The 26283-nt window shown below is 43.6% G+C and overlaps 3 protein-coding genes and 3 non-coding genes across 12 annotated transcripts in view; all 6 read left to right on the top strand.

Annotated features, from left to right (window-relative positions):
- Positions 1 to 3527: 3527 nt before the first annotated feature.
- On the top strand, positions 3528 to 7173 carry LOC119141388 (60S ribosomal protein L17). 2 transcript variants are annotated; one of them, XM_037373688.1, is made up of 7 exons: positions 3528 to 3652; positions 4028 to 4080; positions 4168 to 4208; positions 5274 to 5408; positions 5703 to 5801; positions 6381 to 6572; positions 7077 to 7173. In XM_037373688.1, exons 2-7 carry the CDS (start codon positions 4041 to 4043, stop codon positions 7122 to 7124), a joined length of 555 nt encoding a protein of 184 aa, XP_037229585.1. In that variant the 5' UTR covers positions 3528 to 3652; positions 4028 to 4040; the 3' UTR covers positions 7125 to 7173. The 2 variants fall into 2 exon arrangements, with proteins under 2 accessions (XP_037229585.1, XP_037229586.1); XM_037373689.1 differs by having other exon boundaries at positions 3648 to 3765.
- On the top strand, positions 3868 to 3936 carry LOC119141951. Its single transcript, XR_005102106.1, has one exon. It is a non-coding gene; the product is annotated as a small nucleolar RNA SNORD58 (small nucleolar RNA).
- LOC119141952 lies at positions 6156 to 6222 on the top strand. Its single transcript, XR_005102107.1, has one exon. It is a non-coding gene; the product is annotated as a small nucleolar RNA SNORD58 (small nucleolar RNA).
- LOC119141950 lies at positions 6662 to 6730 on the top strand. Its single transcript, XR_005102105.1, has one exon. It is a non-coding gene; the product is annotated as a small nucleolar RNA SNORD58 (small nucleolar RNA).
- A 248-nt stretch (positions 7174 to 7421) lies between the features above and the next one.
- On the top strand, positions 7422 to 11878 carry CZH18orf32 (chromosome Z C18orf32 homolog). Its single transcript, XM_037373690.1, has 3 exons — positions 7422 to 7505; positions 9278 to 9530; positions 10175 to 11878. The coding sequence occupies exons 2-3, from the start codon at positions 9303 to 9305 to the stop codon at positions 10247 to 10249; spliced, it is 303 nt and encodes a 100-aa protein (XP_037229587.1). The 5' UTR covers positions 7422 to 7505; positions 9278 to 9302; the 3' UTR covers positions 10250 to 11878.
- A 3035-nt stretch (positions 11879 to 14913) lies between these two features.
- The window catches only part of DYM (dymeclin), a 215301-nt gene continuing 203931 nt past the window's right edge, over positions 14914 to 26283 (top strand). For 2 of the 6 annotated variants that reach the window (XM_037373248.1, XM_037373242.1), the window contains exons 1-2: positions 14917 to 15118; positions 15950 to 16003. The gene's annotated coding sequence lies outside the window, so the exon portion shown is untranslated. Of the gene's footprint in view, positions 15119 to 15949; positions 16004 to 22421; positions 22446 to 22664; positions 22777 to 26283 lie in introns of those variants that run through there. The other 4 variants (XM_037373243.1, XM_037373247.1, XM_037373245.1 and 1 more) reach the window with 4 other exon arrangements.

The following is a 26283-nucleotide window of genomic DNA, read 5'->3' as shown; positions in this document are numbered from 1 at the left end:
TTCAGTTTAAAATGTCTTTGTCTTCAAGATTTTCTGCTTTAGGACCCATTAGGACAAGCAACCCATTTGTATATAATTTTGTGAATGAGAGTTAATATACCCACATAACCCTTGGACTCCAAAAACTGGGTCTGTAAGGCATGCCAAGAAATCTACAAAGAAGTTTCAGGGCTTGGCTTCCATTCCCGTGCAAAGAAGTCAGCCCCCCTCCTATAGCACAGCAGATACATGGTGTGTTTTAGTGAGCCAGAGTTAAGCTTGGCCAGTCAGCCCCAATGGATCTGTCACGGGGATTTTAGCCCAGACCCTCCTGTTGCTCCACCTGCCCTTCCATTAGAGACTCCTACCCCCCAGCGAGGCAGCGGAGGCAGGTGTGTGCCAGAGCCAACAGCCAGGCGCTTGAGCTGTGATGGGGCAGGGGCTAAAAGTAACGGCCTGGCCTCTGAACCGGGTGGCTGAGGACAGGCACGGGGTTGCTTCGGTCACATCTGCTCTGGCAGTGGCTGAACTCCAGAGCTGCTGGAAGGTGAGCAGTGGGTCCTAAGGCGGGAAGCGAGATCTCTTTGATTCCAGATCTGCTGTGAAAACATAGCCCTGGCCAGTGGATCAGCCCTGAAGGATGGTGGCTATGGAGGGTGTTTACTGATTGCCACCTGGGATGATGTTTGACTTAGCAATTCCAGTAGCAGTGATAAGGCCGCTTGTTTATTCACAGCTAAAGCCACACAAGGACTTACTTGATACAACATTCCTGTATCCGAATGCTCCCTGCTGCCTGCTGGGCTCTTCCAGGGCAGGTGAACAAGTGCAGCTTCCTTCCAGCCCCAGGAGGACATCCAGGGGAGAGGTGTGAGGCCAACACATTGCAGGCTGCTTGGCAGAAACCCTGCAGCAGGAAGGGTGGGAGCACCTTTGCCACAGAATAGCCTCTGGCCTCGTGGTTAGGATGTGGCTTTGAAACCTCTCACAAGAAGAAAATTGAAAGTGGGTCTCTCACGTGCTGGGAGTATGCTGTGTGGGTTGAGATGGGTGCTATCACTTTCTGCAAGTTTCTACCTCAGGAGATGGCAGACACGTTTGCTGCCCTTGTGATGAGCCCTTCGCAGGAGGATGCTACCAGCAGGAACTTCCAGAGCACAAACCAGAGGAACAGTTCAGGTCTGAACACAGCTGGATCTTTGTGTTCAGTGCCTGCTGAGAGAGTGAGGTCTTCCTGGGCATGCACAGCACAGTCACCAAGTCTGGGTGGTATGGACAGGGGACCTAAGAGGGATGGCAACAGGGGAGTTTAAGGTAAAGTCCTATAGAGTTGAGATTCCAATAGGATTAGGAGGCAGCTGCCTCCTATGCAGGAGTTTTCAGGAACATGAGTTTGGACTTTGATGCCTAAATTTTCTCCTTGGGATCCAAAAGCTCTTTTTGAGTCAGCTCATGCAAGCTAGATATCCAAGGCAGCTGGTGTACCGGGGGAATAATCTGGGTAAATCTCAAGAAGGGCACATGCTCAGCTGCCTCAGCCCCAATTTCAGCACCAGATATATGCTAGGCTGCCTCTGAGAGCAGTTGCTAACCTCCCAACAAAGAAGAAAATATGCATCCCATTTCCTGACACCATCTGCAGAAGCTCCTACCTCTACACTTCCACCACTGCAAGCCCTCAGCAGCTGATCGTGAACAGTTCCAACGTGCCCGTTTGTTTTGGATTCTGTTGAGGAACACAATGACCATGTGATAATTCCCACCATGTGTCAACTACTGATGTTTCACACCTCTCTTCCAGCTTTCTCTGAATGTCATGTTGCTTCTGTGCTCTGCCGCTAAGAAGCAGCTGCCTGTGAAGGTGCTTCCCATGGAAAGGCCAGTGTCCTCCACTGGCAGTACATGGAAGTAGGTACGGAGGAGAGGGCAGAAACAACAAAGGAGGAGAGTTGCATTCATATGCCCTGTGAGAGGAGATTCCCACAGTGTGTGGGGAAGGCTACACAAGTCTTCAAGGTCAGCTGTTTTGCTAGTTTTAATTTATTGCACCTGCAGACTTAGTGCTCTTGTAAAATATTACTGTTCTTGTTCCATCGGAAGGAGAACTGAAACACTAAGTGTTGGGAAGTCATTGCTGAGTTCACTTTTTACATATTTACTGTTTACTCGAAGTCATGAGACCCCAGAGGGAACACTTTTTCTTGTCTGTTTTTCTCTAGTAACGCTTGAATGCTTGACTTAGGCTGTCATGCGTGGGTGCTGATCCTCCCTCACATTACCACTGCTCTGAGAGGGTTGTGTACTGAGGTGCTGAGCGGCTTCTAATCCCTTGGATGAGGATGGAAGCGCTAATCAGTGAAAACAAATCTCAAATATCTCAAAGGAAGCATCCACACCCAAAAGGTAGTGTGTTCTTGTGAGCATGGGCTCCTGACTCATTTTTTTATGGGAACTTGGGTATATAAAAAGATTAATATTATTTGCCTGCATCCCAGCAGGTTTCCCTGCTTTGAGATTGGTACATAAAAGTTACTTGAGACTTTGCAGAAAGCTTCCCCTTGAAAACGAAATCAAAGGCACACTTTGAGGCAGTAGATGCAAAGCTGCAGTAACAATTAGAACTCTACAGCTTCCAGCCAGCCATGTAATATCTGCGATAGTTAAAATATTTTCCTTCTTCTATCTAGATGAAAAGCTTTGGGGGTTTTTAGTGCTAAAGAAGTGATCCAAAAATAGCCTCCTGGTTGGAGCGTTTGCATGGGCAGCAAGTTCTTGCTGTGCTTGTACCTAAACGCAGAGCTGAACCCGGAGTCACCCGTGCCAGGGAGGTGCCTGGACACCTGGCTGCTGGCTGCTCGGGGAGGTGTTTCTCTCCTTTTTCACTCTATCAAACTTTGCTGGACAAGCCTTTTGCAGAAGCCGGGTGCCACTTCCAAGAAACGTTTTGTTTTTATTGAACTGCTCCTTTATCAAATATCCCAGACAGTTCTAGTTGCGGATGCCGTCTAAAATGGGGCAAGAAGTATCATTATCTTCACAAGCCTCTGATTATTTTTTTTTTAATAAAGGCGCAATAAACACCAGTTGCAGTGTGTAAGGATGGATCTCTGCGGTGTATCCCGGTCAGCTCTCTGAAGCGACGTGCTCCCCTCCCCTCATCCTGAGCTGCCACCTAGCTGCGGCCCGGGGCCCTGCTCCTTGGCCTGGGCTCAACCCGCCTCAGCGCTGTCTGCCCCCGGCTTTGCCTGGGGGGTTAACAAGGCCGCGGCCCCCCGCGGGGCGGGCTTCCCTAGGGGGAGAAGGCCCTTCCCCCGCAGCAGGGGGCCCGCCGCCATTTTGCGGAAGTAGGCCCGGGGCTGCGGGAAGCCCCGCAGCGGCACCCGCCTGCCCTCACGCTCCGCACGCTGGCAGGAGGCCGCGGCCGGCCCGCAGGCACGTTTTCCCTGCCCGTCTCATGCCCGCACTCGGGCTGTGCCGCCCTCACCGGCCCCTCATTGGCCCTACGCTCCCTCTGGCCGCCCCCCAGCCCGCGCTTCCGCGACGCTGCCTGGGCTAGATCCCGCCGGCGCTCTCGCGAGAGCGGGCGGCTCTCTCGCGAGAGCGGACGGCTCTCGCGGGGCTCTTGCGGCTCCCGGCATGCGCTGCTCTTCCTCTTCCCCGCCGCCGCCCTGAGGTGAGCAGCCATGGCAGGCGGGTAGCCGGCCCCATCCGGCCCCATCCTGCCCCATCCCGCCCGGGGAGGCACTGAGGGGGCGAGGGCTCGGTCCGCCTCGCCGGACGCTCTCGGTATTTGCGGGGATGGCGCGGGGGGAGGGCGGGATGGTGATGGCGGAGCTCGGGGTGGCTGGCGACGGTGAGGTGGAGGCCGGCCCCGGGGAGAGGCCCTGGCTGCGGTGATGACTTTCTTAGGACACCTTTGGATCAAACTGTGAAAAGAAAGCGTAATTTCTGAGCGGTCTTTTCAGCTGGTTGTCGGCGGTAAGGGGAACGATGCAGGTTCTGTGTTAGAAGTTTCATACCGGTGTTTTTCTTAATTGTTTTTTTGCAGCTGAGCTCCCAGAATGGTGCGCTACTCGCTAGATCCGGAGAATCCCACGAAATGTGAGTTGTTTTTCGTGAGCCTTCGCCTAAGATGTTTCTAAAGCATTTGAGGTTTTAATTCAAAAAGTTGGTCTTCTTTCTCTGCAGCATGCAAGTCACGGGGATCCAACCTACGTGTGCATTTCAAGGTACGCTGTGTGTGCATTGTAGGAAATGCAAATTGATTTGATACTTTTTTTTGGTTTGGGGTTTTTGTCAGGAATTGTCTTTTACTCTTCTGTGTCATTACACAGATTATGGCCTACATTTGCTTTAGCTGCTTGTAATGACTGTTTTCATCCCCAGGATCAAAACCAAGATGATGTGTTGTAAAGAGCTTTCTGTCCAATATAGATAATATGATACAGTGCGAAAATAGTCGCAGTGAATTTAGTAGGAGGAATAGGGCCAATGTTAGATGAGAGATTTTTCTAATTTGTCGAACTCTGCCTTTTTTGGTTGGTTGGAAGGAACATCAGATTTGTCTGATAGTGCTGCCTTTCAGCATGACGAGGGAGGTGGGTAGTGTGTGGTGTGAGGGCACAGGTTTCTCTGGGAAAGGTGTAGCTTGAATTCAGGACACGTTGAGGGAAGCACAAAACCAAAGCTAAGCAGATGCCTTTCTGCTAGGTGGTATATAATGCAGGTGGAAAGAGATTTCACTTATTTTGGTTAGTTCTCTTTTAACAATTGTGTAGGATTATAATTACTCTCTGGCTTTTGCATTCATTGTGCTGTTCTTCTCTGATTTTTCTTTCTGAGCCTTTTCTCTCCCCTTTATAATTCTCGTGCAGAGATAGTTAGATTGTGTGTAGTTTGCTTTTGTAGCTTGTTTTCTCATTGCTTCCTCTGAGGTGCCATATGTGACATTTAGAAGGAATTTATCCTTCAGGCTCACGCTTTTTTGGATTAGCAACCAAAGCAGAGCTACAAAAAGTATAAATACTTAAAGTTCTTAGTTTTTCTTGTTGGAAAGATACAGCCGTTGGGTAAAAAAAGAATGAAGACATGCTGAGGGTTAGAAAAGTAGGTAACAAAAAAGAAAAATGCTGTTATTCTTCATTCTTTAGATTTACTTTTTCTGCGAGTGCTTCTTTTAAACTGAGTTTGTAGCAAAAAGAATAGGATCGAAGGAAGAGAGAGGAGCGCTTTTGCTCATGCTGTAACTTGGAGAGATGTGTTAAGAAGAACTTGGCTGTGGTCTGTGTTGCTAGAATACTCGAGAGACTGCCCAGGCCATCAAGGGCATGCACATCCGCAAGGCCACCAAGTACCTGAAGGATGTCACCCTGAAGAAGCAGTGTGTTCCCTTCCGTCGCTACAACGGGGGAGTCGGTAGATGTGCCCAGGTGAGGTCCGAAGTGAAAATGTGAGATGGATGGTCTGACTGCTTAAGAGAAAGATGATGATGAGATGGCGTGGAGAGTAGCCTCATCATCGATGATAAAGTATTAAATTGTAAGGAGGAAAGAGTACCCTTAATTCCAGTGCAGCAAGCATTGCATCTACTTGAGCATCAAGTTACTGATCAAATTTAATTATTTTGGTATGCAGCCTTAATAAAAGGGGATGTAACAGCATGTTAACGGTGTGTAAAGGGTACGTTGTGTTGTGCAGGGACAAAACCCAAACTCTTCTTGCAGGCCAAGCAGTGGGGCTGGACGCAGGGACGCTGGCCCAAGAAAAGCGCCGAGTTCTTGCTGCACATGCTCAAAAACGCGGAGAGCAATGCTGAGCTCAAGGTAGGCTGCGTAGACGTTATTAAATGTAAGGTGTTGGTGTCATGCTACGTCTCGGCACTCCAGACTCGATGTCTCTAATGTGGAAGGCCAGATAAGGCCTGCTTTGTGTTTGAAGCTGAATTGTATAAGGTGTACCGTTGATGTGAGTTAGAATTAGGCTGTGTGTGTGGGGGTTGAGTTAAAATGTGAGTAATAATTTATCACAGGTAGCTAGTTTGTGTGTGGTTATCAACTGTTTAGAATAAATATGGTTTAGAGCTCTTCGAACCCACAAACAAAGCGAAATGTATGGACTCTTGGGTCAGTTTGTATCTTTGTAATACATACACTTGGTGCTTAACTTGATGACTTTGATGGCAGTGATGACTTACCTTAGGACACCTTTGGAATAACCATGAAAAGATCGTTCCTTCTGAGCCATTGGCATCATAGAAAGTTCATTGTGAAATGGGGAAGAGTGGCCTGTGGTTCCCTTGACTCCCGCCATGCTCAGCTGCTTTATTTGCCAGGGGTTGCTATTTACTTTTTTGTTTATTTTGTATTTGAAAACCACGAGTTTGATTTCCCTCTGTCCTGTAGGGTCTTGATGTGGATTCTCTAGTCATTGAGCACATCCAGGTCAACAAGGCTCCCAAAATGCGCCGACGCACCTACAGAGCCCATGGTAGGATCAACCCCTACATGAGCTCTCCCTGCCACATCGAGATGATCCTCACTGAGAAGGAGCAGATTGTTCCCAAGCCAGAGGAAGAAGTTGCTCAAAAGAAAAAGGTGCCAAGTGTTGTATCCTTAGTCCTCTTTAGTGTCACCACCAAGAAATCTGAGTGTTCATTAGTAACTGCACTTTTCAACTGGAAAGGTTGCTGTGATGACTATCTTAGGACACCTTTGGAACACCCATGAAAAAAATTAAGTTATTTCTGAGCAACCTCAATATTTATTGTAAAGAAAACTTTGAACTCGGGGGTGAGGGGAAACAGCCCTTGGTGACGTGTATCGCCCAGCTGGTTTGTTCTGCCCTCCATCAGGGCAGTCTGTGTTGGTCCCTTTTTGGGTAGAGGTCTGAACTGTTAGGATAAAATTTGAGTTGACTGCCTGTAAGCAACGCAGTACTTGTAAGGCGACTGACCTATATGTGAGGGTGATCATTTTGCAAACAGGCGAAAAAATGTCCAGCAATTCCTTGGTGCTTCGTTAGAAAGATGCCTGTAAGCTTGGTTGTAGGGCATTCTGGGAAGGCGTAGATGTAATGCTGTTCTGTTGCCTGTTTTTCAGATATCCCAGAAAAAGCTGAAGAAGCAAAAGCTCATGGCTCGGGAATAAATCTGCTACAAGAGGTGTACATAAATAAAAGTAAAAAATTAAAAATTTACAGTGTGCATTCTGCTTTGTCGAGGTGCTTGCTGGCGGTGGTGCCGGCGGCCCGGCTGGGTTCGGGACCACCGGCGCCCCATGCAGGGCGCGGCGGGCGGGGGCGGTGTGTAGCGGCACCGCGTGGGCTGCAGCGGTGAACCGAGAGGGTTTGAGACGCGGCGGGCCGTTCGTCCGCGGGGCCCTGCGGCCGAGGCGTCACGTGAGGGACGTGACGCACGCCCCGCCGCCTCCCATTGGCGGCCAGGCCGGCCGGAAGCGGGGAGGGACGTTTCCGGTGCGGCGGAGGAGGCTGCGGCAGCCGGTAACGGCGCTGGGTCGCTGCCGAGTGAGGTGAGTGCGGGGCAGCGCGGCTTTCGTGCTCACCGGAGGGGCCGGGCTGCGGCCCCAGGGCCCCTCCGTGCTCTGTCGGTGCCCGGGCACTGCTGCCCGGCTGGAGGCGGCCGCCGGGCGGCCTCGCCTCGCCGTTCGGTGCCCCTCTCTGTGGCCGGAGCGGCTCCGTTAACCGGGAGCGGCCGGGGCAAGGCCCGCAGTATCGCGGCTTACGCTCCGGTGTGGGGCATGTCAGTGTCAGCGCGCGTTTGAGGGAACCTCACCGATTCGGAAGATCTCTGCGCTCCGGCCTTTGTGTCACCGGGAGGGGGAAGCGCCGCCGCTGGTGTCGTTTACCGTACCCCGGGGAGCAGGCCCGGCTGCTGGGGAAGGTTCTAGCCTCAACGCCGGCCTGTAGGGAAGCTGAACTGGAATTATTACGTAAATCGGCCCTTCTAGACTAGGTCATCTTTTATGAAGAGGAAAAAAAGCCAAAACCAAACCCTTCTGTGTTTGTAGCCTTTTTTCCCCCCTGATTCCATAATAATTGACTAACGAGTGAGTGAAACGTGGCAAACAAAGACCAAACCCGCTTAAATTTGCTGTCATGCGTGTTCTCTCTGCTGACCCTCACATGTGGTGGCTCACAGAGATAAGCAAAAGCTTGTATCACAAAGAAATAAGCTTGCTATTAAAATGTGACCGTTTGCCCTTTTACTCTTTAATTTTTTTTCTTCCTCCCTCCAAAAACTGACTCCTTGCTAACCAGGCAACAAAGCATTGCGAAATCACACAAGAAAATCATAAATTGTATTTGACTATATTAATACTCAGTTGTTCCACAGAGCCTGGGGCTAAAAAATCTTTAGGATAGTCTAAAAAATCCCAAACCCCGAAACTCTGATCCCAAACGAATGTGTCTTCGTTCTCCATCCCAGAAAGCTTTTGTTTTGCTTGTTAACTTAAGAGTTCAGATGTCAGCAGCCCAGAAAGGAGGAATGTGAAGGGCAAAGTTATACTCTGCTGCACAGTGCATCTAATTTATTGCTCATCAGCACTGAAAGTCACAGCTCTAATCCTACCTAATTCCTCTCCCAGTTGCAACTTTCTGCCCCTGTGCCTTGGTTTTCGGGTTATTTTTTTCCTCAGACTTCAGGCTGCCGTTTTTGAAGACTTCTGGTTTTGGGAAAGAGGGAGGACTAATTTTCTAATAATTTGGCCAATTTTCTGTGATTAGTGTGGGATCAAGTGATTCCTCCCTCGCAGGAGGAAGGAAGTCACCCATATTCTCCTTTTCTCAAATCCTGACTAGGATTCTCTTCCCCCCACCCACAGCCCTGCCCTTCAGTGGTAGCAGGGCATTAGGTGGAGTCCTGCCATTCCATTTCAGCTTAAATAAACAGGAATGAGAAAAATAAACTTTTTGGAGCCTCTGTTATAGTGTAGTAAGAACTGGGCTAACATCTGCAGCTTACTGCTTAAACTGTTTTTGTGTGATTTAAGTAAAAATGCTTATTTATTAACTTGTTTTTCTGAGTTCCTGCTGTAGGACTGACAAGTTCATAGCAAACTCCTCTTTTGTTAAAATGTCAACAATGTTTCGTTTGTTCAGGACTTAAAACACTGGACCGGACCACACAGCATTTTTGAAACTTTAACAGTTAATATATAATTAAAGAATCTTTCATGTTTGAACATCAACTGCAATCTATATTCATTATTTAAGTCTGTTTTCTTAGCTCATGGAACACAAACACTGTCATCCTAATTTGTTGGTTTGTTTCCCTCGCCAGCTTTGTGGCAGAACAAAAGGAAGCCATGGTGTGCATTCCCTGTATTGTCATTCCAGTTCTCCTCTGGGTCTACAAGAAATTCCTTGAGCCGTATATCTATCCTGTTATTGCACCTTTCATTAAGCGTGTATGGCCCAAGAAAGCTGTGCAAGAAACAACAGCCACAAAACAAGGTCGAGGCAGCAGCGCTGGAAACCCACAGGCACCTTCAGCCGTGAAAAGAGATCAGGAGGATGAACTTGCCGGTTATAAAGTAAGATTAATGCATTTAGCTAATCAGGGAAACTCCAGATAAAGCACCCAGTAGTAGTTTGGCGTGGGCACCAAAACTGAGTAAATAGTTGAGTGTTTTTACAGATGTTTTTGTGGCTGTTTTCTTATGAAAGGAAGTTGCTGGTACTAAGCCAGCAAGAAAGACTTCAAGACAGCTTCTGGTAGGTCATGGAAGGATAGGGAATTGCACCTCTTTGCTGGAACAGTTTATTTCTGGGTTTTTTTTGAATGACTGGCTGTCCTTTCAGAGAAGGAAGCAGTCAAATAATTGGTACATCACACCAGATATGTGAAACAGGATTAAAAAAAACCCAACCACTCTTCAGCCAGCTCTGCCACTCGTAATAGCGAAAAATGTTTGGTGTGTGTAGAGAGTGCATTTACTATTTATCTCTTCTAACAAAATGCAAAGATTTGTGTATGTTGTCTCTGCCCTCATCCCCCTGCCCTGCCCTAAAGCATTATGTGTAAATCTAGAGAGACACCACTGCTTTGGCTCTCACTGCAGATTTCTTCATAGATCTTCACTGGCCTGGCTTCTAAAAGTCATTTTCAGTTGTTAACTGTTTTGGCTGCAAAGTCCTTTTTTGACATCCCATGAATGACGCTGTCTTTTATTTGCAGTTTGAAAGCAATGGTGTTGCAAATGGAACTGCCGCAAAGAGATCCACAGAAGTTCCTGAAAAGAAAACGGATTAAAGGAATTCATTCCTAAGGATTTTATTCCCTTGTGTCCAGTATGAACTGGTGATATTTCTCTCACTTTGGGACTTTTTTCTTTGCACATTTTAGTTGAATAAAAACCCTTATCACTTGCAGGAGAGGCTCTCTTTTGCCACTAAAATGGCAGCTAGCACATTTCTTAATTTAAAATATTTGAAAACTAAAGTTCTTTATTTTCCTCACTGGAACTACTTTTCACCTATAACCTATTTGGTGTGATTAGAGTTTAGGTTAAATAACTTATGAGTAAATCTAGCTTTGGAAAGTGAATGTATCTTAGCATCTTAGTTTCACTGCTAGTGCAATACTTCAGGCTTTCAGCTTAGAAACTATAGCTGTTCTTGACCTTGCTAAAGAACTACAAATTGCATTGTGGCAATGTAAGCGTCATGTTTAAAGTATGAAGAGTTTAGATTTTTCATGTCAAATCTGTGGATGAGCTAAAGGAGTTATGCTATATGCAAAATTCACTTAGCTTACTAAAAGCAGAAAGATTTGATTTGATACTTCCATTAATTATTTTCTTTGAAAACATTGTGCCTTTCTTTCCTGAAGAGGAGCAGCAGGGGCATGATGCAAGAGAACTGTTGCTTTATATTCTGTTGTGGTGGTTTAAAATGGTGCGGCTGTGTCTTTAAAAAAACCCGACAACCTAACTACAATCTCTTTAACATGCTTGTGAAATTTGAATTATAATAAACTGGGATTTTATTTAAAAATAAGTTGCTTCATATGATGGTTCTTAGGCTTCTGAGCTGTAAATATTTAAAGCGGTAGCAAAATATTTGAAAACCTGTTGACTGGCACCTGGCAGAAGGAGGTTGTAAAACTGCTGACTTCATGATAAAGTGAATTTGGCAAGTCCAGCTTTGCTTATCTCCTGAGATGGTGCACTCTGGTACAGACTTGCGTCCCAACATGACAGTGCAGTTGTGAAGGGTTTTACATGTCCCTGTGCTTAGTAAGGATTAGAAGTGATAATTCCTGCTTTGCCCTCTCTGCCAAAGCAGAACACTCTTTGCAAGATTCAAACCAAAATTCTGTACTGCTATTTAAGATATATAATTTTCCCAAAAGTCATACCTGTCTATACATGCAGTCCTTGAACCGTCACTGAGGGCTGGTCTTCATGGTCTTCACATGGTCTTGTGACTGTTTTCTCCTACATGATAATTAATTATTCCAAAGACTTGCTCAATGCCCACCAGACACTTTTTGTGAGGTGTAGTGTTTCCTTCCCTGACCTGGTTTTGTCAGGTCTGGCGTGAATCCATCTGCAATGTTCACTGCTGGGTATCAGGCCCTGGTTGCTACAAGTGTTACCTCTGTCATGAGCTGAATCAGAGAAAACTCCTTGTAAAGTATTGCCTAATACTGTTTGCTCTCCCTTAATGAGATGGCTATTAGGAAGTGAATTTGGTATGGCTGTTGGACCAGCTTTTGCATCATCCTTGGAACATAATCCCCCATCTGATCAGTGTGTCACACATAGAGCTTTCTCCTAGATTGGTGAAGCACCTACCCTTTGTGATATTAAAACCTGGTTTTATTATTCTGAGCATGCACACATGGTATAATTCATACAATAAAAGATAACAATACTAACTTTGCACTCCTCCTGTAACTTTTCATGGATGTTGTGTGGATCGTGTAGTAGAGAAGACAGGGATTGGAAAGCAGAAGTGAAGGAAAGAGGCCATGCTAGTTTATGATTGTTTTTGTCTCTGTTCACCCATATTGTTGCGCTAAATCCTACCCTATCCATCAGAACTTCATCTGGGAAAAGGTGGATGTAATTGTTGCTGTCGTGGGTTGGTTTTCTAAACCAGTAAATCCTCACCTCACCCCAAACAATAAATTCCTCTGCTAACACTACTGTCAAAGTTCATGCTCTGAATCTGAAAGCTGGGAACTTCTAAGGCTCTGAAATCGCCTTGCAATGAGAAAGGAGTAAACCACCAGAGAAAGTCACTCCGGAACGAGGTCATGCATGGCATCTTTCAGATAGCTATAGAAATGAAGATTTCTTGCAGCTCTGCAGCTGAATCTACGTATGCGTTCTTACATTGCTGAAAAGATTGTCCCTTCTGCTGTGCTTCCTGTCCCAGGGCAGGTAGCTTTAGCTGGCGTTTTAAAATGTTGGGCTTCTCATAAACAGGCCCAAGTTCTGGAGTCTTCTATTCACCTCTCACAGCTGTGAACATGACAAAAAGTAGAGCGAGAGCTGTACTGTGGTTCCTTGAATTTGTAAATTTATGCAGTCAGTTTATAAAGTGTACATAATTATTTTGAATTATTTAAGATATTATACAAGGAAATGCTTCAGACAGTAACGTGGAAGACAAACTGTATAGTAAATGAGACTGCAGGCTGCACTAGGCTTCTACCTGTGTGCCAGCACCGTATTTAAACACCAGGCTTACTGAAAAGACTGCAAAAAGCAAACCAGGCAGATAATGCAAGTAAAATTATACCTCTGTGCTTTCTGGAATGGTGTTTCAGTACTTGTCTGAGCTGCAGTTATACGCTAAGGTGAATAATCTACATCACAAAACTTCCCTGAATGAGGCACTTCATGGTAAATTCTGGCAGGAGATTTGTATTGCAGCTGTTCTGTTTGTATTCTTTTCCAAGATTAGGTCAGTAATTCTACTGTGTTGTGAATAGTGAAAAATCGGGTGAAAGCAAAAGAACTGCCTGAGCCTGGGCAGGGAGATCATCTGCTGGGATGCAAAGAATTGCACAAGGCCTTGTTCAAGAAAAATAAGCAGACAGAAATTAAGGAAATCCCTATGTAAGAAAATGAAGTATATAAAGTAAATGTAATTTTAACTAAGAAAATTTCCATGTGTTTGTTACTCGTTAAAAGCAAGTAACAAGGTGCAAAAGGGCTTAGGCATCTAATGATGGCAGGTAGATATCTACCAGAATTTACAAGACCGAGTAGCAGCTTCGTGTACTGTACACTGAAGACTTAGAAAATTGCAGAGTAGGCATCCTCAGGGGCCGAAGTACTGCAGATCTAGTCCTAGGATCTTCAGCATTAATGCTGTCTGGTTTTGTTTAAATACTATTGAGGAAGAATGAAGAAATTGGTATGTGAAAATATTTGAAAAATTATCATTGAAATCTAATTTAAAATATTTTTTCTTTATGGGAAGGTCTAAATGTGATGTGTGTTGGTTTGCAGAGGTAGCTGGATGGCAAGGACTTAAATACATCTTTAAAAAACAGCAACTACATGCAAAATATTTTTAAATAAAAGCTGAGAAAGTTTTATGTTGCTGATCATTTCAATGGGCCTGATTCTGCAAGCAAAGGCAATTCTGGCAAGTTAAATAGAACATGTTCAAGCCTCTAAGGATGTCTAAACTGATGAATTCTGTGCAAAATGATCTTTATGTAAATGTGTTTGTAGAGCACAATTTAATTCTATCCACAAAGTTGATCTAATGACAGCAATATGCTGTTATTACCCAAATGTAGCGATCAAGCCCCAGGCTGTTGGGCATGCTGCTGAGGTTCAGTTCTCGGAGTCATTCCTTCTTGGCTTCTGTACAATGCAGAACATTACTGTTGAAAGAACAGTCTTTTCAGAGGCTGCAGGTAAAGGAAATGAAATTTAATTCAGATTTAGATTAACTAAATCTGCCTTCAATGAGAACTAATTCTGTTTCATTAAACTGCCTAAGACATGAAAGAAGGGATTATCTTTCTTGTGCAGTTTTCTTGATTGATAGAACATGCTTACTGAACCAAAGCATATTTTGGGTTTCATAGACTGGTGTTATTTTTGCCTTTCAGTGAACACGACCGCAGTAGTTTAATTGAAACAGTCTAGAAGACCATGTTTACCACAGTGATTCTCTTGCTTTGGAAACCTTTTTTAGATCATGGTGCTGTAGTTCTCTTTCACTGTTGTATTTGAAACATGAATTCTTTGAAATGCTGTAAATAGATATATTGATATGTAGCTAGATGTAGCAATGCTTGTGTTTTCCATGAGGACGGTTTTTCAACTCCTGTTCTGTGCATACAATCCTACTTCTTTTGTAGCCGCTCTTGACTGTGTGCCATTCCTATTGCTGTGGCGGCCTGAATCGCTGTATGGACATGAGGCCAAACCCTATCCCAAGATTTTTGCTTTGAAGTGCTTATACCCCACCTCTATACCTGTGTGGTTTGCTTGCCCAGCCTGGTTATGGGCTCCTGTGAGAGTGTGGCTGCCTTTTTGGTGTCACAAACGGTGAGAACAGGATTATGCTCAGGACTAATTATATCGGGAAGGGCTTCCCTTTTGAAGGAACCATCGGGTACTTATAGAACTAGTTACCGACGGCACAAAAATACTTCAGAGATGGAGGTTACCAGAGGCACAAGCAATGCGCTAAGCAGGCCCGTGCCGGTAAATCCTCCTTCTCCAGTTACCTCACGCCTCACTGACTGAAACGGCGTGCCGCAGGGGCTGCGGTTTGCAGCCCATGTCGCCAGCCTCCCCGCCTTCCCGGGAGAACCCTTCTACCGGCGGGAGGCCGCCCACGGTGGAGCGGGGCCGGCGGCTAGGCCGCCTCATGGCGGACTGCACTTCCCAGCGTGCCCCGCGGCGGAGCCCGCCCTCAGCCCTGCCGGCGCGGCGCGCCTGCGCCCTGCGGCGCGTTGGCGACGTGGAAGGCGGGCGGGGGCCGTCGGCAGCGCCCCCACGGCGTGCGGCTGGGAGCAGCGGGCCCACTGAGGGGAACGGGCAGGGCGGCCCCGCGGCGGGAGCTGTCCCGGTTTGGCGGGCCGGGACCCCCGTACCGGCCGCCTCCTGCCGAACGGCGTTGTGGTGCGGCGCTGCGTGACGGGGTAAGCGGGGGCCGCGGCGGTACCTGTGGGCCCGCCCCGCTGAGGCGGGGGCGGCCGGGCGGTCGGTGAGCGGGCGTACTTCCGCGGCTCTGCCCTGGCCCCCCTCAGCGCCGGCTCGGGTGGCTGCCGCACGCCCCTGAGCGTCCCGGTTGTCCCCTTGTCCCGATCCCCCCCGCCCTCCCCCCGTTACCTCATGGCTCGGCCCCGTATCGCGATAGAGGGGTGCTGTTAACTCTCAGAACTGTCGCAGCGGGTTGTTCCTGGGGCTCTGCCGGGGCCCCGGCCCCGCTGTGTCCCCGCCTGGGCCGGGGGCTGCGGCCTCCCGCCGCCCGCTGTCAGGGTCTCGGGGGTCCCAGTAGGGCCCCGAGCTGTGCCCGCCGCCCCTTCACAGGCGGTCAGAACCTGACCGAGAGAGGGTCGTACCTCTCTTCCTTGTTCTGTATGCTTAGTCGTACCTCTCTTCCTTGTTCTGTATGCTTAATGACATTTATTATTAATGAAAAGATTAGAAAATATCTTATTTTCCCTTCTGCTTTGGTAAACCGGGGTGGTTTTATAGTGCTGGGTGGTTGCTGCAGTGTAACGGATCTGCTCAGGCTCTCACTGCCTCCAGGTTGCTCTTGCCGGCTTGTTTTCATACTTCCGAAGCATAGGGTTTAGCGAGAGTAGGAAATACTTTGTTTAAAAAGAGGATTTTTATCTTATCTTAATTGACATCAGGTTTTGTCTTGTGTGCTTTTGTGCCAAAGACTTTTTATTTATTAGTTTTTTAATCTTTTGTGCTGGGCATAGCCAGTTTGTCAGGCTGTAATCTCATTTCTTTCATTGCAGGTGCCATTATCCCATGCTGGGCTGCAATTATGGTCATTTGAGGTATTTGTAGAGGTAAGTAGACAGTTAATATTTCCTGCATTGAGTGCTTTCGGAGTGCAGGGAAGAAGCTGCTGAGTGGTTGGGTCCCGTTTCCTAATGCAGGTCGCTGGGTTGTGCAATCCCCCACTTTGTCAATTCCCAAGTAAAAACTGTTGAAGTTGATCTGGTTGGGGTGACTTTAAAAGTGTTGGTGCTCCTCAGATGGCCAGCAGCTCAAGGCTGCCTCCTGTCCTCCCCTTGGGCTGTTTCCTCTCTTCGTGCTGTAGCTGCATCATCAGAAGCCTGTGGGCAGCCTAGGGAGTCATGGACCCTACTCAGCACTCTCGCCTGGCTGAAGCAACCATCAGCTCCTTCTCTTCCAGTCCTATGCTGATGTTTTACTAGGACAGCTTCTAACACGTAGTGTTTTGTGATAAATTCAGTAGACAACTATTTGTAACAAATTAATACTAGTCTTTAGATGGCTCTGCTGCTTCCACTGATTTTTACCAGATGAATAGGAAGGTCCCAGGGTGTTTCTAACATGCTGATGACTGACAAGATACTAAAAGTAAATTCTGATGATAACAGTATTTCTTCAAAGTGTATTCTCTAGAGTGGAAAGCCTGTTACGCCTTAGAGGAATTGCACACTTTGGCAAGTGTAATTTCATTTGCAGTAGACCCTGGAGGTAGGCAATATAAATCATGATGTGCAATATAATATAAAACTAGGGATACATACAAAACAGATTTGGCCTTATGTACAACATGCATTTTTTATGTTGTAGATAAATTTCTAGCAGTAGGCAACATTTAAAGCAGAGACAAATGGCTCAGTTGTAAAAATACACATAATGCCCAATTGTGGGAAGAGTACAGATGCCAGAATAATTGTATAACTATTGAAATATAGTGAGGTATACCAGTATTTAAAAAAAATGCAGACCTTTTAATGAGCATCTAAGTATTAAAAGGTAGTTGAATTCTTCTTTTTGAAACGTCACTTTGGACATTAGGCAAGTTTTATTTATGTCTGAGAGTGAAATGGGGAGAAAATCTCAAATAGGTGTAAGAGTAGTCTTAAAATTCCTTCCATAATGAGATAACTATACCAAAGCTAGCTACTTGGATTATTAAATTGTGCTAGGTTTAGCATAACTTGTGTCATAGCCAACTCAGCTGCCCATTTTAATTATGGTAGTAACTGAGTTACTATAAATTGATTTTTAGAGAGTTATAAAGATGATTAAAAAAAAGAGCAACAAATTCATCAATAATCATAAAATGTTTCCCTATTGAACAAAATTTCCAACGCTATAATCCATCTTAGATTATCAGGTAGTTTGTGTAAAATAGTGCTTTTGAAAACCATTGCTGTATTTGGGGTAATAAAAGTCTCTTTTTGGCCACTGGAAGAGGATCTGGTCAAACCAGTAGTATTGGTACTGATATGCAGTGTATTCTCAAGCTGTAAAGTCAGGTCTCAGCATGGGTTGTGCATATTCCTGGTTAGTCTTTCTTTTTTTTTTTCCCCCCCAAGCTCCATATATCGTTGATTTTCCTGTTTAAAGTTAAAATTTGTTCTTTTCATTTTATAGTCCCAGTACAGCTGCCCTGCAGGCAGCAGGAATCTCACTAGTGAGGGCAAACAAAACCTCTAAAGAAATATCTGCCCGCTGCAAAGAACAGGACAAGTATTTGAATTTTTAGTTCTTGAAACTTTTGAAAAATGTTATACACGTGTCACGGTTATTTAACAGGTGGAGAAAAGTTGAGCCTTTTACACAGAAATATAAGGTGTGCATGACCCAGCGTTCTTCTCTTCTAATGGTGTTTTGCTAACCAGATTAAAGAAATTATTCTTGCATGTATTAGAAACCATTCGCGGTGTTTGAGTTCTGACTTCTGCTTGGGACACAGGAGTGTAAGAGTAAGGATAGAAGTAATACGTTTGGTTTTTTTAATTGCCCCCGCACCACCTCTCCTTCCCTCTATGATAGGATGTATTTCTAAAACCAGTGCTGTCAATTCTACTTTCAAATTAGTAGGCTTCATGCAGTAATTATTTAATAAAATGTTATGACTGGAATTATATAGGAGGTCAGAGAAATGATCTTTATAGTTTTTGTAGCTTTAAGTTTTCTTAGTTCATGACAAATTTTAGAGGCCTTTGAACCTTCAGGGAGATTTGGCCACAAGTATCGTGTTACAGTGTGGGAGTGTAGCAGCATGAAAAATGGACAAAATGAAGGAGTTACCCAGGGGTCTTGTGAAATTTTGTATTAATGAACTGGAGATATATTTTGTTGCATGTGTGTAAACCATGCAAAGAAGTACTGGAATGCAGTAGATGCTTATTTACCTGTGAAAGTGAAATAGCTCCCTGAACTTCATAATAGAAAGGTGTTTGTGGGATACATGTCCCATCAGCAAAAGCTCCTTCAAGAGATTTACTAAGTACCTGCTGTCTGGCCTCTGACAAAACATTGTGACTGAGGGGAGATGGGACAACCAACCTTAATATAAATTGTGTCACTTAATGGGTTTCTTACCCCACTTGACAACTATGTGCTTATGTAAGGGCTGATGCCTGGTTGATGGAAACATGATAGTTCTGGGATTTAGGTCTTCAAACAAGGTTATCGTTAGCCACAAGCATAGATTTACTTGTTGGTGTCCAATGCTGTAATGTAACATTTTCATATTTTTGAGAACTGTGTATCAGGTGTTTTTGTTCTGGGGCAAAAGACTGGAATGGTAAGAAGGAATGGCGTTTTTACATCAGGCTTTTTTGGATCTGGTACAACTTGACAGAAAGGTTAGAGCAAGCCCCACCCCCTCTGCCATGAGTCGGTATTTCCAGTTCAGGACAAGGCTGTGAAGGTGACTAGTTGTTCATCTGAAATAAGATATTTTGAGATAAGTAAGCAGGTATCTCCTTTGGGATCAAAATTTATAGTAGATTTTATCACAACAGTAATTGTTGGTTAGTGATTATATGTTATTATAAAGAATGAAAGAACATGTGTGCTAGGTTCCTGAGATGACACTGAGAAAATTCTTAAGCTGTACATCTTGGTCTTACTTACAGAATTAATTTTTTCATTTTTTTGTCACCTCCTTTTCAGAACACTTTACTAAAAGTCAGCAAACTATGGGATTACCGTCGGGTGAACTGGCAAAGACAGAGGTGATTTATAGCGTCTCTTGTTGAGCAGTTTGGTCAATGACCACAGTGTCTGGGCTTGCTCACATCTGATTTCTTCTGCTTGAAATACCCTACCTAAGAAGGTCTTGAAAAGCTCCTTTTTCAGCTGTGAGCAGGACAAGTGCCCTGTAGGTGGGATGTAAAGTAAGCAGATTGTGCTCTTCACAGTTAGGCTTTTATTGACAATTGGCTCCCACATAAAATGCATGTTGAAAAGGAACTGGAACAGAAAACATAGTATATCATCAGTAGTTTTTTCAGCTGCTGTTTGCCTTCCCTATGAGAGGCCTTCTTTGCCTGCAGTAAATCTATCAAGATTAATCACTTCTGCTGTGTGCAAGACTCTAGGCTTCAGTGGAACCTGTAAGACCGCACTAATGTCACTGCAGTGCTGCTTTGTTCAGGCACTTGCTATAGAAGAGGAAGGCACTAGAACAAGTTACCGGCCAGGAGGACCGAAAAAGATGCTGTGTCTGTTCGCCATGCCAAGTAAACAGTGGAAGAGTCAGATAATTGATGTTGAGAGATACCTAAAGACTTAAGATGGTGCTTTCTTTATTTTTCTTGTATTTAAGCATTTTGTGGACCATTTCATAATTGTATTGCATTTCTTATTGCTGTCAAAAGTATATCTGTCCTTAAAATGAGCTGTAAGGAAACATACTTTGGTACTTGGTAAATGGTTAGTGTGCTGTGCTGCTGCAAAAATATGTTAAAGGATTGTAGATATGGCAGAGACTTTCATGCCCCCAGACAGTAGCCATCGGATTGGTAGAGTCTGAAAAATAATGGTTAGAGGAGAAATAGAGGATTTGACCAATATCTAGAAAGCTATGAAGGGTAGTGTTTGCCCTCAGGTTGCAAAGGTTCTTTAAAAGGTTGTATGTTATATTTGTTGCAAAAATATCTTGCCTGTCTCCTGCTTTGCACAAGAACTTTTTTTCTTGCGGTGGTTTTGTGTTTGTGTTTTGTTTTTTTTAATTTTTTGGTGCTCGTATGTGGCTGAACACTTTCATTGTGGAAGAGAGGTGTGAGTAAAGGGGATTAGAGGAAGGAGTGCACCACATACGCAGTAGGAAAGGTGAGGAAAATTGTACATGGGGACAGTGAAAAGTGAAATGAGCAGAACAGTCTTTACTGCGTAATTCATTAACTTAAGAACAGTAGGAAACATTTAAAATCTGTAGTCATGAAGAATGCATTTATTCCATTCTGAAATCTCCCTAGCCGCTTGGTTATATGTGGCCGGTGTAGAAGAGAAGGTGAATTCTTAGTAGTGGTTTGATTGCTTTTGATGGTTGCCAGGCATTTAGTTATTCCTGAAATATTTTTACTGATTAACGTCCTTTAGAAACAAAGGTTATTTTGGTGCTTTTCTCTGATGAAAAATGGCAAAATTCCTGAATTATGAGGATTGTTGAGATTTTTAATTTTTTTTCCCTAAGGATCCCTTTTACAGTCTTAAATTCTTACTGCTATGTATTTCTGCATCATTAGGTTTGTTTAGTAAAATTTTGCCAATTTAATTGGTAACACCAATTCTGATGCTTTCGTACCTCCTTTTGGACTGTGTGTGAAGTTTAATGGAATCTCTTGGTGTGAGTGAAATATTTATATAACTGCTTTTATCTTTGAAGAAAGATCAAATCACATTTCTTGGTTCTGTTTTTTTGTTTATTTTTTTAGCCTCACTAACAGCACCAAAACAGTTCCCCAAGCAGTGCAAGTGAGTAAACAATACGCTAGGAAAACTGGAAAGCCATCCTTACTAAAGGAGCTTTGTCACTTTGCTTTTCAGATGTATAAGTGCATGCTTTGAAGAGCTAACTTAAGTGTGATTTGAATTGTAAGGTCTACTTACTGTTTGTTGGCTTCTTTTCTGGAGATGGGCAGAAAGCGACTAGAGATTATGTAGGTAAGAGAAACTAGTTTTGCTACTGAAATAAAATCTCTTTAGTTTTACAGTATCGGTGCTCATTTCTACAGTTTAAGATCTGTTAGTCCTTTTCTGGTCCCCTTGGGTACGTGTGGTACCCAATTCACTTCTCTCTTGGAAAATTGTTCTGTACAGACACCGTAGGTATTTCTAGCAGCAATTCTAGTTAACGATACAAAGATTCTGATTTTTTGATACAGTGAGGGTCCAGGTGACATAGTTTCTTTCGGCATGTTTTTATTTTCTTTTGTGTCCCAAGTGCTGCGTGGTGTTTACTGGTGGACAGAAATAACATCTCTTACATCATGAATATTTTGCAGTCTTTGGGATGTGATGAAACATGGTACAGGCTTAGCCGCGTTGAGGTGCAGCGGGTGAAGATTAAAGCAGTACATGCAAGCACTTGCTCAAATCATCTGGGACTTAATTGATCCACTGTCTTTGGTTTGACTGCCTCCCTTTCAGTGTGCCTAGACATGTTTTGAGGTATTTCGTGCGTTGCATGGAAAATAGGAATATTTTAGTAGGAGTAAAATCTTGAATTTGGGAATAAGCTAGGACAGAACATTGAGACCGTGACAGAAACAGGCTAGTGAGCTACACAAGCTGATTTGCTGGGAGCAGAAAGTTGAGGATCTTAAAGAAGGCAAAAGAAACAGGGCTTCTGGTTCACTGTAGCTTTCCCTGTTCTAGTAAAGCAGGATGAAACACATTAAATGAGTGTTTCCCATGAACAAACCTGAGGGCTCTGCAGCTGCTTTAGACCACTAACTATGGTCCTGCACATGAATATACATCTACAAGATGTAACTTAGGGTGTTTTGGTTTTTTTGACTGTTCTTTATCTGTGGGTACGATACCAATTAAGTTGTGTAGGTATGTTGTGTATGATACTTAGTCCACAAAGGATTTGATCCTTAGGTGTAAGTGTTATTATAGTATGAATGAGTAGGCAGAATTTAAATATATTGTATGGACAGTAAAGTTCAGCTACTGGAGCTGTATAATACCTAATGTTAATATGTCTCCTGTCTTCTGCTGTGTAGAGAATTATATATGTAGTGCAGTAGCCTTGTAACTGCATGGCAAGTTTTATGTTAGGATTTTGTGGGACATTTTAATGTCTTACGGGTGAAAAATGGTCTGAAACTCACAGTTCTTGGATGCAAATAGGAATCAGCCAAAAACCTCAGTGTAGCAGCTTTGCTAATACTTGAATAAGCAGCATTACATCTCATATGTTCTCATCTTTACAGTGATATTGGCTGCTTTGCTTGAAAGGAAAATGATGTCCATTTGCCTTAGTTCATAAAGCAGCAAACTATAAAGGTAACCCAAGTGCTGTTATATATGGAAATTGTTAGGTTTTCAAATGTATAATAACATTACTTCTTTATTTATTTTCATATGGTTGTACTAAAGACTGACCTAGAGACCAGATCTCAGATGGCATGGGGAAAATCATCTGCATGACTGTCTCAAATTCTTACACTGTAAAGTACTCATTTAAAAAAACCCAAACAACTATATCTAATCTTTATTATTCAGGTTGTCTGCAGACTCAGCCAGACAGTCGTGGCAAGGATAGTTTTGGAAGGGGCGCTGGCTATACTGGATGGATTAGCAAAATGTCAGCAGTGGCAATTATGTTGTGAGACCGGTAAGAGATTTAATACTTAATGGAACTATATACTTGTCTAAAATTATTTAATTAGAAAGCTTAGAGAGCATGACAGATGTTTTTCCCAAGTTCAACAGTACATAACACTGTACCTCGAGTTACGAGCTCAGACACAGCATATATGTATTGCTGAATTGATTTTAACTTGAAGAGGGAAAATTACGTTCTTGTAAACATTGTTAATAATTAATATTAAAATCTCTTAGAAGGGACAGTAAACTTGGGATATATCTGCTCCTGGCTATTTGGGATTGTTTTGCACATCAGGACTCATTCCAAACTCCCTTGTGTTTGCTGTGAAGCATCTGCTTCTGCATTGTGGAGCCAAGTTCTGGGACTGAACAGATGTTAGGTTTAATAGAGCATGACACTTGTAGACCAGGTTATGATTCTTTGGGGGTGTTCCCAGCTTAAAAGGAAAGAATTGTTGTTGGTAGAGGTAATAATACTGTGTTAAACTACATGACTTGTGATAAATTGTGTCTGTATATTTTTACCAAATAATTAGATTAATTGCTTTTCAGGAGAAGACTTAACTGTTTTTTTATGAACCATGCATTTACTTAGTGTATTTGAAAAAAATAGATTTCACTGGCAGTTTACTGCTGGGATTAGGACTGACTCTGGAGTGAAAGGGGATTTCCTGTTATTTGGTGTTTCTTGTGGCTATCCCGCTTCAGCACAGGAGGAAGCAGAATCTGTTTAACCTTGCCTTCTGAAGTGATTTTCGGATCCCCTGGAGCAGTTTTCTGTGCCGCAGGGGCTGTAATGAAAGTCAAGTTTAGGGAAAATAATGGATAGGTAAGGATTAGATACTTTTTAAGAAATACTGTGGTAATTGTGTTCCAATTACTGACCAACTTGTTATGTTGTCTAAGACTTGAACCTCTACAGGCTTAACCAGTGTAGAATGTTAGAGGCACAGCAGTAGTGCCTCTTAATCAAAAGCAAAGGCAGCTGTTACTAAAAGAAGCACATTTGCTATTTAATAGCATGTTTGAAAATGACTGAAGGTGGTGACTGGAATTTAATTTAGTATTATTTGATAGCATTTGTCTTGGAAATGTGTTGGAGATCATGGGTAACATGTAACCGTCTAAGTTAAAGCATTTGGGTTAATCTGTTACTGTTGTTAAAATACCAGGAAACTAAATGATTTTTTTTTAAAAAAATTAAATTATTTTTAGACATCTGTTCTATAGGATATTCATGAATTCTGAACAAAAGACTAGTTTCTTCTGTCACCTGATAGCTGGAGTTCCTTAGAAATGCCTCATTTAAAGCTGGGCCTGTGGTGGGTCAGGTTGTAGGAACTCAACGTGCTCAGACTGCGTCATGAAGTCACTTCAGAGTACTTCAGCACGTTTTGGGCTAACTTTTCATCGGGAACTTAGGTTAGTTTTATTACAACTATTGTATGTTTCTAAGTATGGTTGTCTACAATAGGTTTCTGTAGAACTTGCTGAGTTTTTCACTTTAGGGGAGTATAGTGAATATAATGTTCTTAGGAGAGGGAAAAAAACCCTCCTGGGATATAACAAAGAGAGAAAAATGTGCATGTTTATTTGATTGCTGTAAGATTTAGCTCACAAATGAGTAGAAGGCAAAGCTTGCAAAGTCCACATAGTTACTAACTAGTTCTACAAGTATTTAGGGCTCAAGCTAGCAACTGGATCCTTTTGACAGATCCCAATGGCTTGATGTTTATTTCATTTAGAAGAAAAAATAAATCGGCTAGTGTCTTATTTTTTGTGTCACTTTGAGGAAGTGCTGTGGAATTAAAAATGTTCTCTGCAGTTTGTAAGGAGCCAGCTGTGTGGTGAGGCTCAGGGAGAGCTCCCAAGGGGTTCTAGCTAGCCACTCTTTGCTCGAGACTACGGCTTTGGCCACAGAAGTGGGCACATTCTTGGGCAATGTGAATTTGACGCTGACTCTGAAAATAGACAACAAATAGTTAGCTAAAACTTCCTTTAAAAGCGCTATTTATTTGGGGGGATTTTTTTTAATAGCATTTAATCTACTGGGATACTGCAGGAAGTCTGGAAAGATGTTTTTTCAAGAACTAGCTTGCAACCTGTTCCCGTTGCTCTCATACTTCTGGGAAAATGGGTTCAGTGAGGGGCTTTGGGAGCGGCTGCAAGCTGTGAGAATAGAGTGACTCGTCTTAGGAGAACAGGATAAACATGTAAGGCAGAGTCAGTGTGCTGGCATGGGAACTCAAGAGTTGTAGGTTAAGGTGGAAGAATTTGCCAGCAGAGCTCCAGCTACCTCTTGTTTCTCTTCTCCCTTGGGTGTTCATCGTGGAGCAAGTGAGCTGCTCCTTACGTGAGCTGGAACGCACAAGCAGAGGATGGGAACTACAGGCAGACATGGACTTCAACTGTCTATACTCTGAGAAACAAAGGTTTAAATGGATGACTGTTAAGTCATTTAAAGATGCAGGGAAGCCAAAATACGAGTCCAGGGCCAACAGCATTGCTGTTGACTTCTGCGGTAGTTGGACATGTGCAGACCAAGAACTGCAGGGCTGAGATGTCCATGTACAAGCTGAACCTTGTTTCTTATAACTGATGATCCAGTATTTTTGTGTATTATACAAATTGGTTTCTCTTCTGCTTTATTCTATAACTTCAGTATTCATTGGCTTTCTTTCAAAGGTAGCATACACTGCATTGTGAGCTTTTTCCTTTGAGACAGCAAAATTTGTGTTCAAGTTAGATGCATTCATTCTGTTCTGTGAGTTCTGTGATTCAACCAAAGTTCTGGAAATCCTCTTAAACTAATCACTTCGTATAATCCTTTAATGCTTCTCCACAGAATTCCCTGACACAAACTTCCTTTTTAACTCATAGGCCACTTTTAAATTTCTGTTCCTGCAGGTAGTCCCCATTACAAAAAAAAGCTTCTGCAAATGCTATAAGACAGTGTCTTCAGAGCTTTTTGCTAAATAAGGCATATATGGGGTTATAGGGTTATTATATCTCTCTCCCCTTTGGACAGATATAAAGGGAGGTGGTAGAAACCAAACTGCTTCATAAAAATAGAGCTCCCTGGGTGCATGATGGCAGAGTTACAGTAGTGGAATTGTTACAAGAGCAGATAACACTGAGTCGGTGTAAAGTTTAATCTTGCTGCATTCATTCTTCCAGAGCAGCTAATAGTGATGGTGGAGGATGGAGTACTAGAATGGAGGGAAGGATTGTGCAGTGTTTTCCCAGTCTGTAATGTCCCCTACAAACAAAATTTAGAAAATAATAAACAATTTCCTCATTTTTGTAGGATCTCCCTTCTTAAAGACCTCTTTATTGGTTAATAGTATCCTATATTGTACTCTCAATCTGTGCTGGCATTTTGTTGTATCTGAACTATTTGGCTACTGTGCATTCACCTTCAATCTTGAATACAAGTTCAGATAGCCTCCATGATGGCGGCAAATATTGCAGCTCTTTATTGCATCTCTTAATTTCTTCTTACTAATTTTTCCTC

This window comes from Falco rusticolus, chromosome Z (assembly GCF_015220075.1).
Source record: "Falco rusticolus isolate bFalRus1 chromosome Z, bFalRus1.pri, whole genome shotgun sequence".
Taxonomy (NCBI): Eukaryota; Metazoa; Chordata; class Aves; order Falconiformes; family Falconidae; genus Falco; species Falco rusticolus.
The sequence above is the reverse complement of the archived record's forward strand: the minus strand, read 5'-3'. Positions and strand labels throughout refer to the sequence as shown.

What these genes read in the sequence shown, in the direction of transcription:
- LOC119141388 (XM_037373688.1), top strand. Translation starts at nt 4,041, where the DNA reads ATGGTGCGCTACTCGCTAGATCCGGAGAATCCCACGAAAT. An exon ending in GAGTCGGTAGATGTGCCCAG is followed by an intron (nt 5,409 to 5,702) that starts GTGAGGTCCGAA and finishes CTCTTCTTGCAG; the next exon opens with GCCAAGCAGTGGGGCTGGAC. An exon ending in AGAGCAATGCTGAGCTCAAG is followed by an intron (nt 5,802 to 6,380) that starts GTAGGCTGCGTA and finishes TCTGTCCTGTAG; the next exon opens with GGTCTTGATGTGGATTCTCT.
- CZH18orf32 (XM_037373690.1), top strand. Translation starts at nt 9,303, where the DNA reads ATGGTGTGCATTCCCTGTATTGTCATTCCAGTTCTCCTCTGGGTCTAC. An exon ending in ATGAACTTGCCGGTTATAAA is followed by an intron (nt 9,531 to 10,174) that starts GTAAGATTAATG and finishes TTTTATTTGCAG; the next exon opens with TTTGAAAGCAATGGTGTTGC.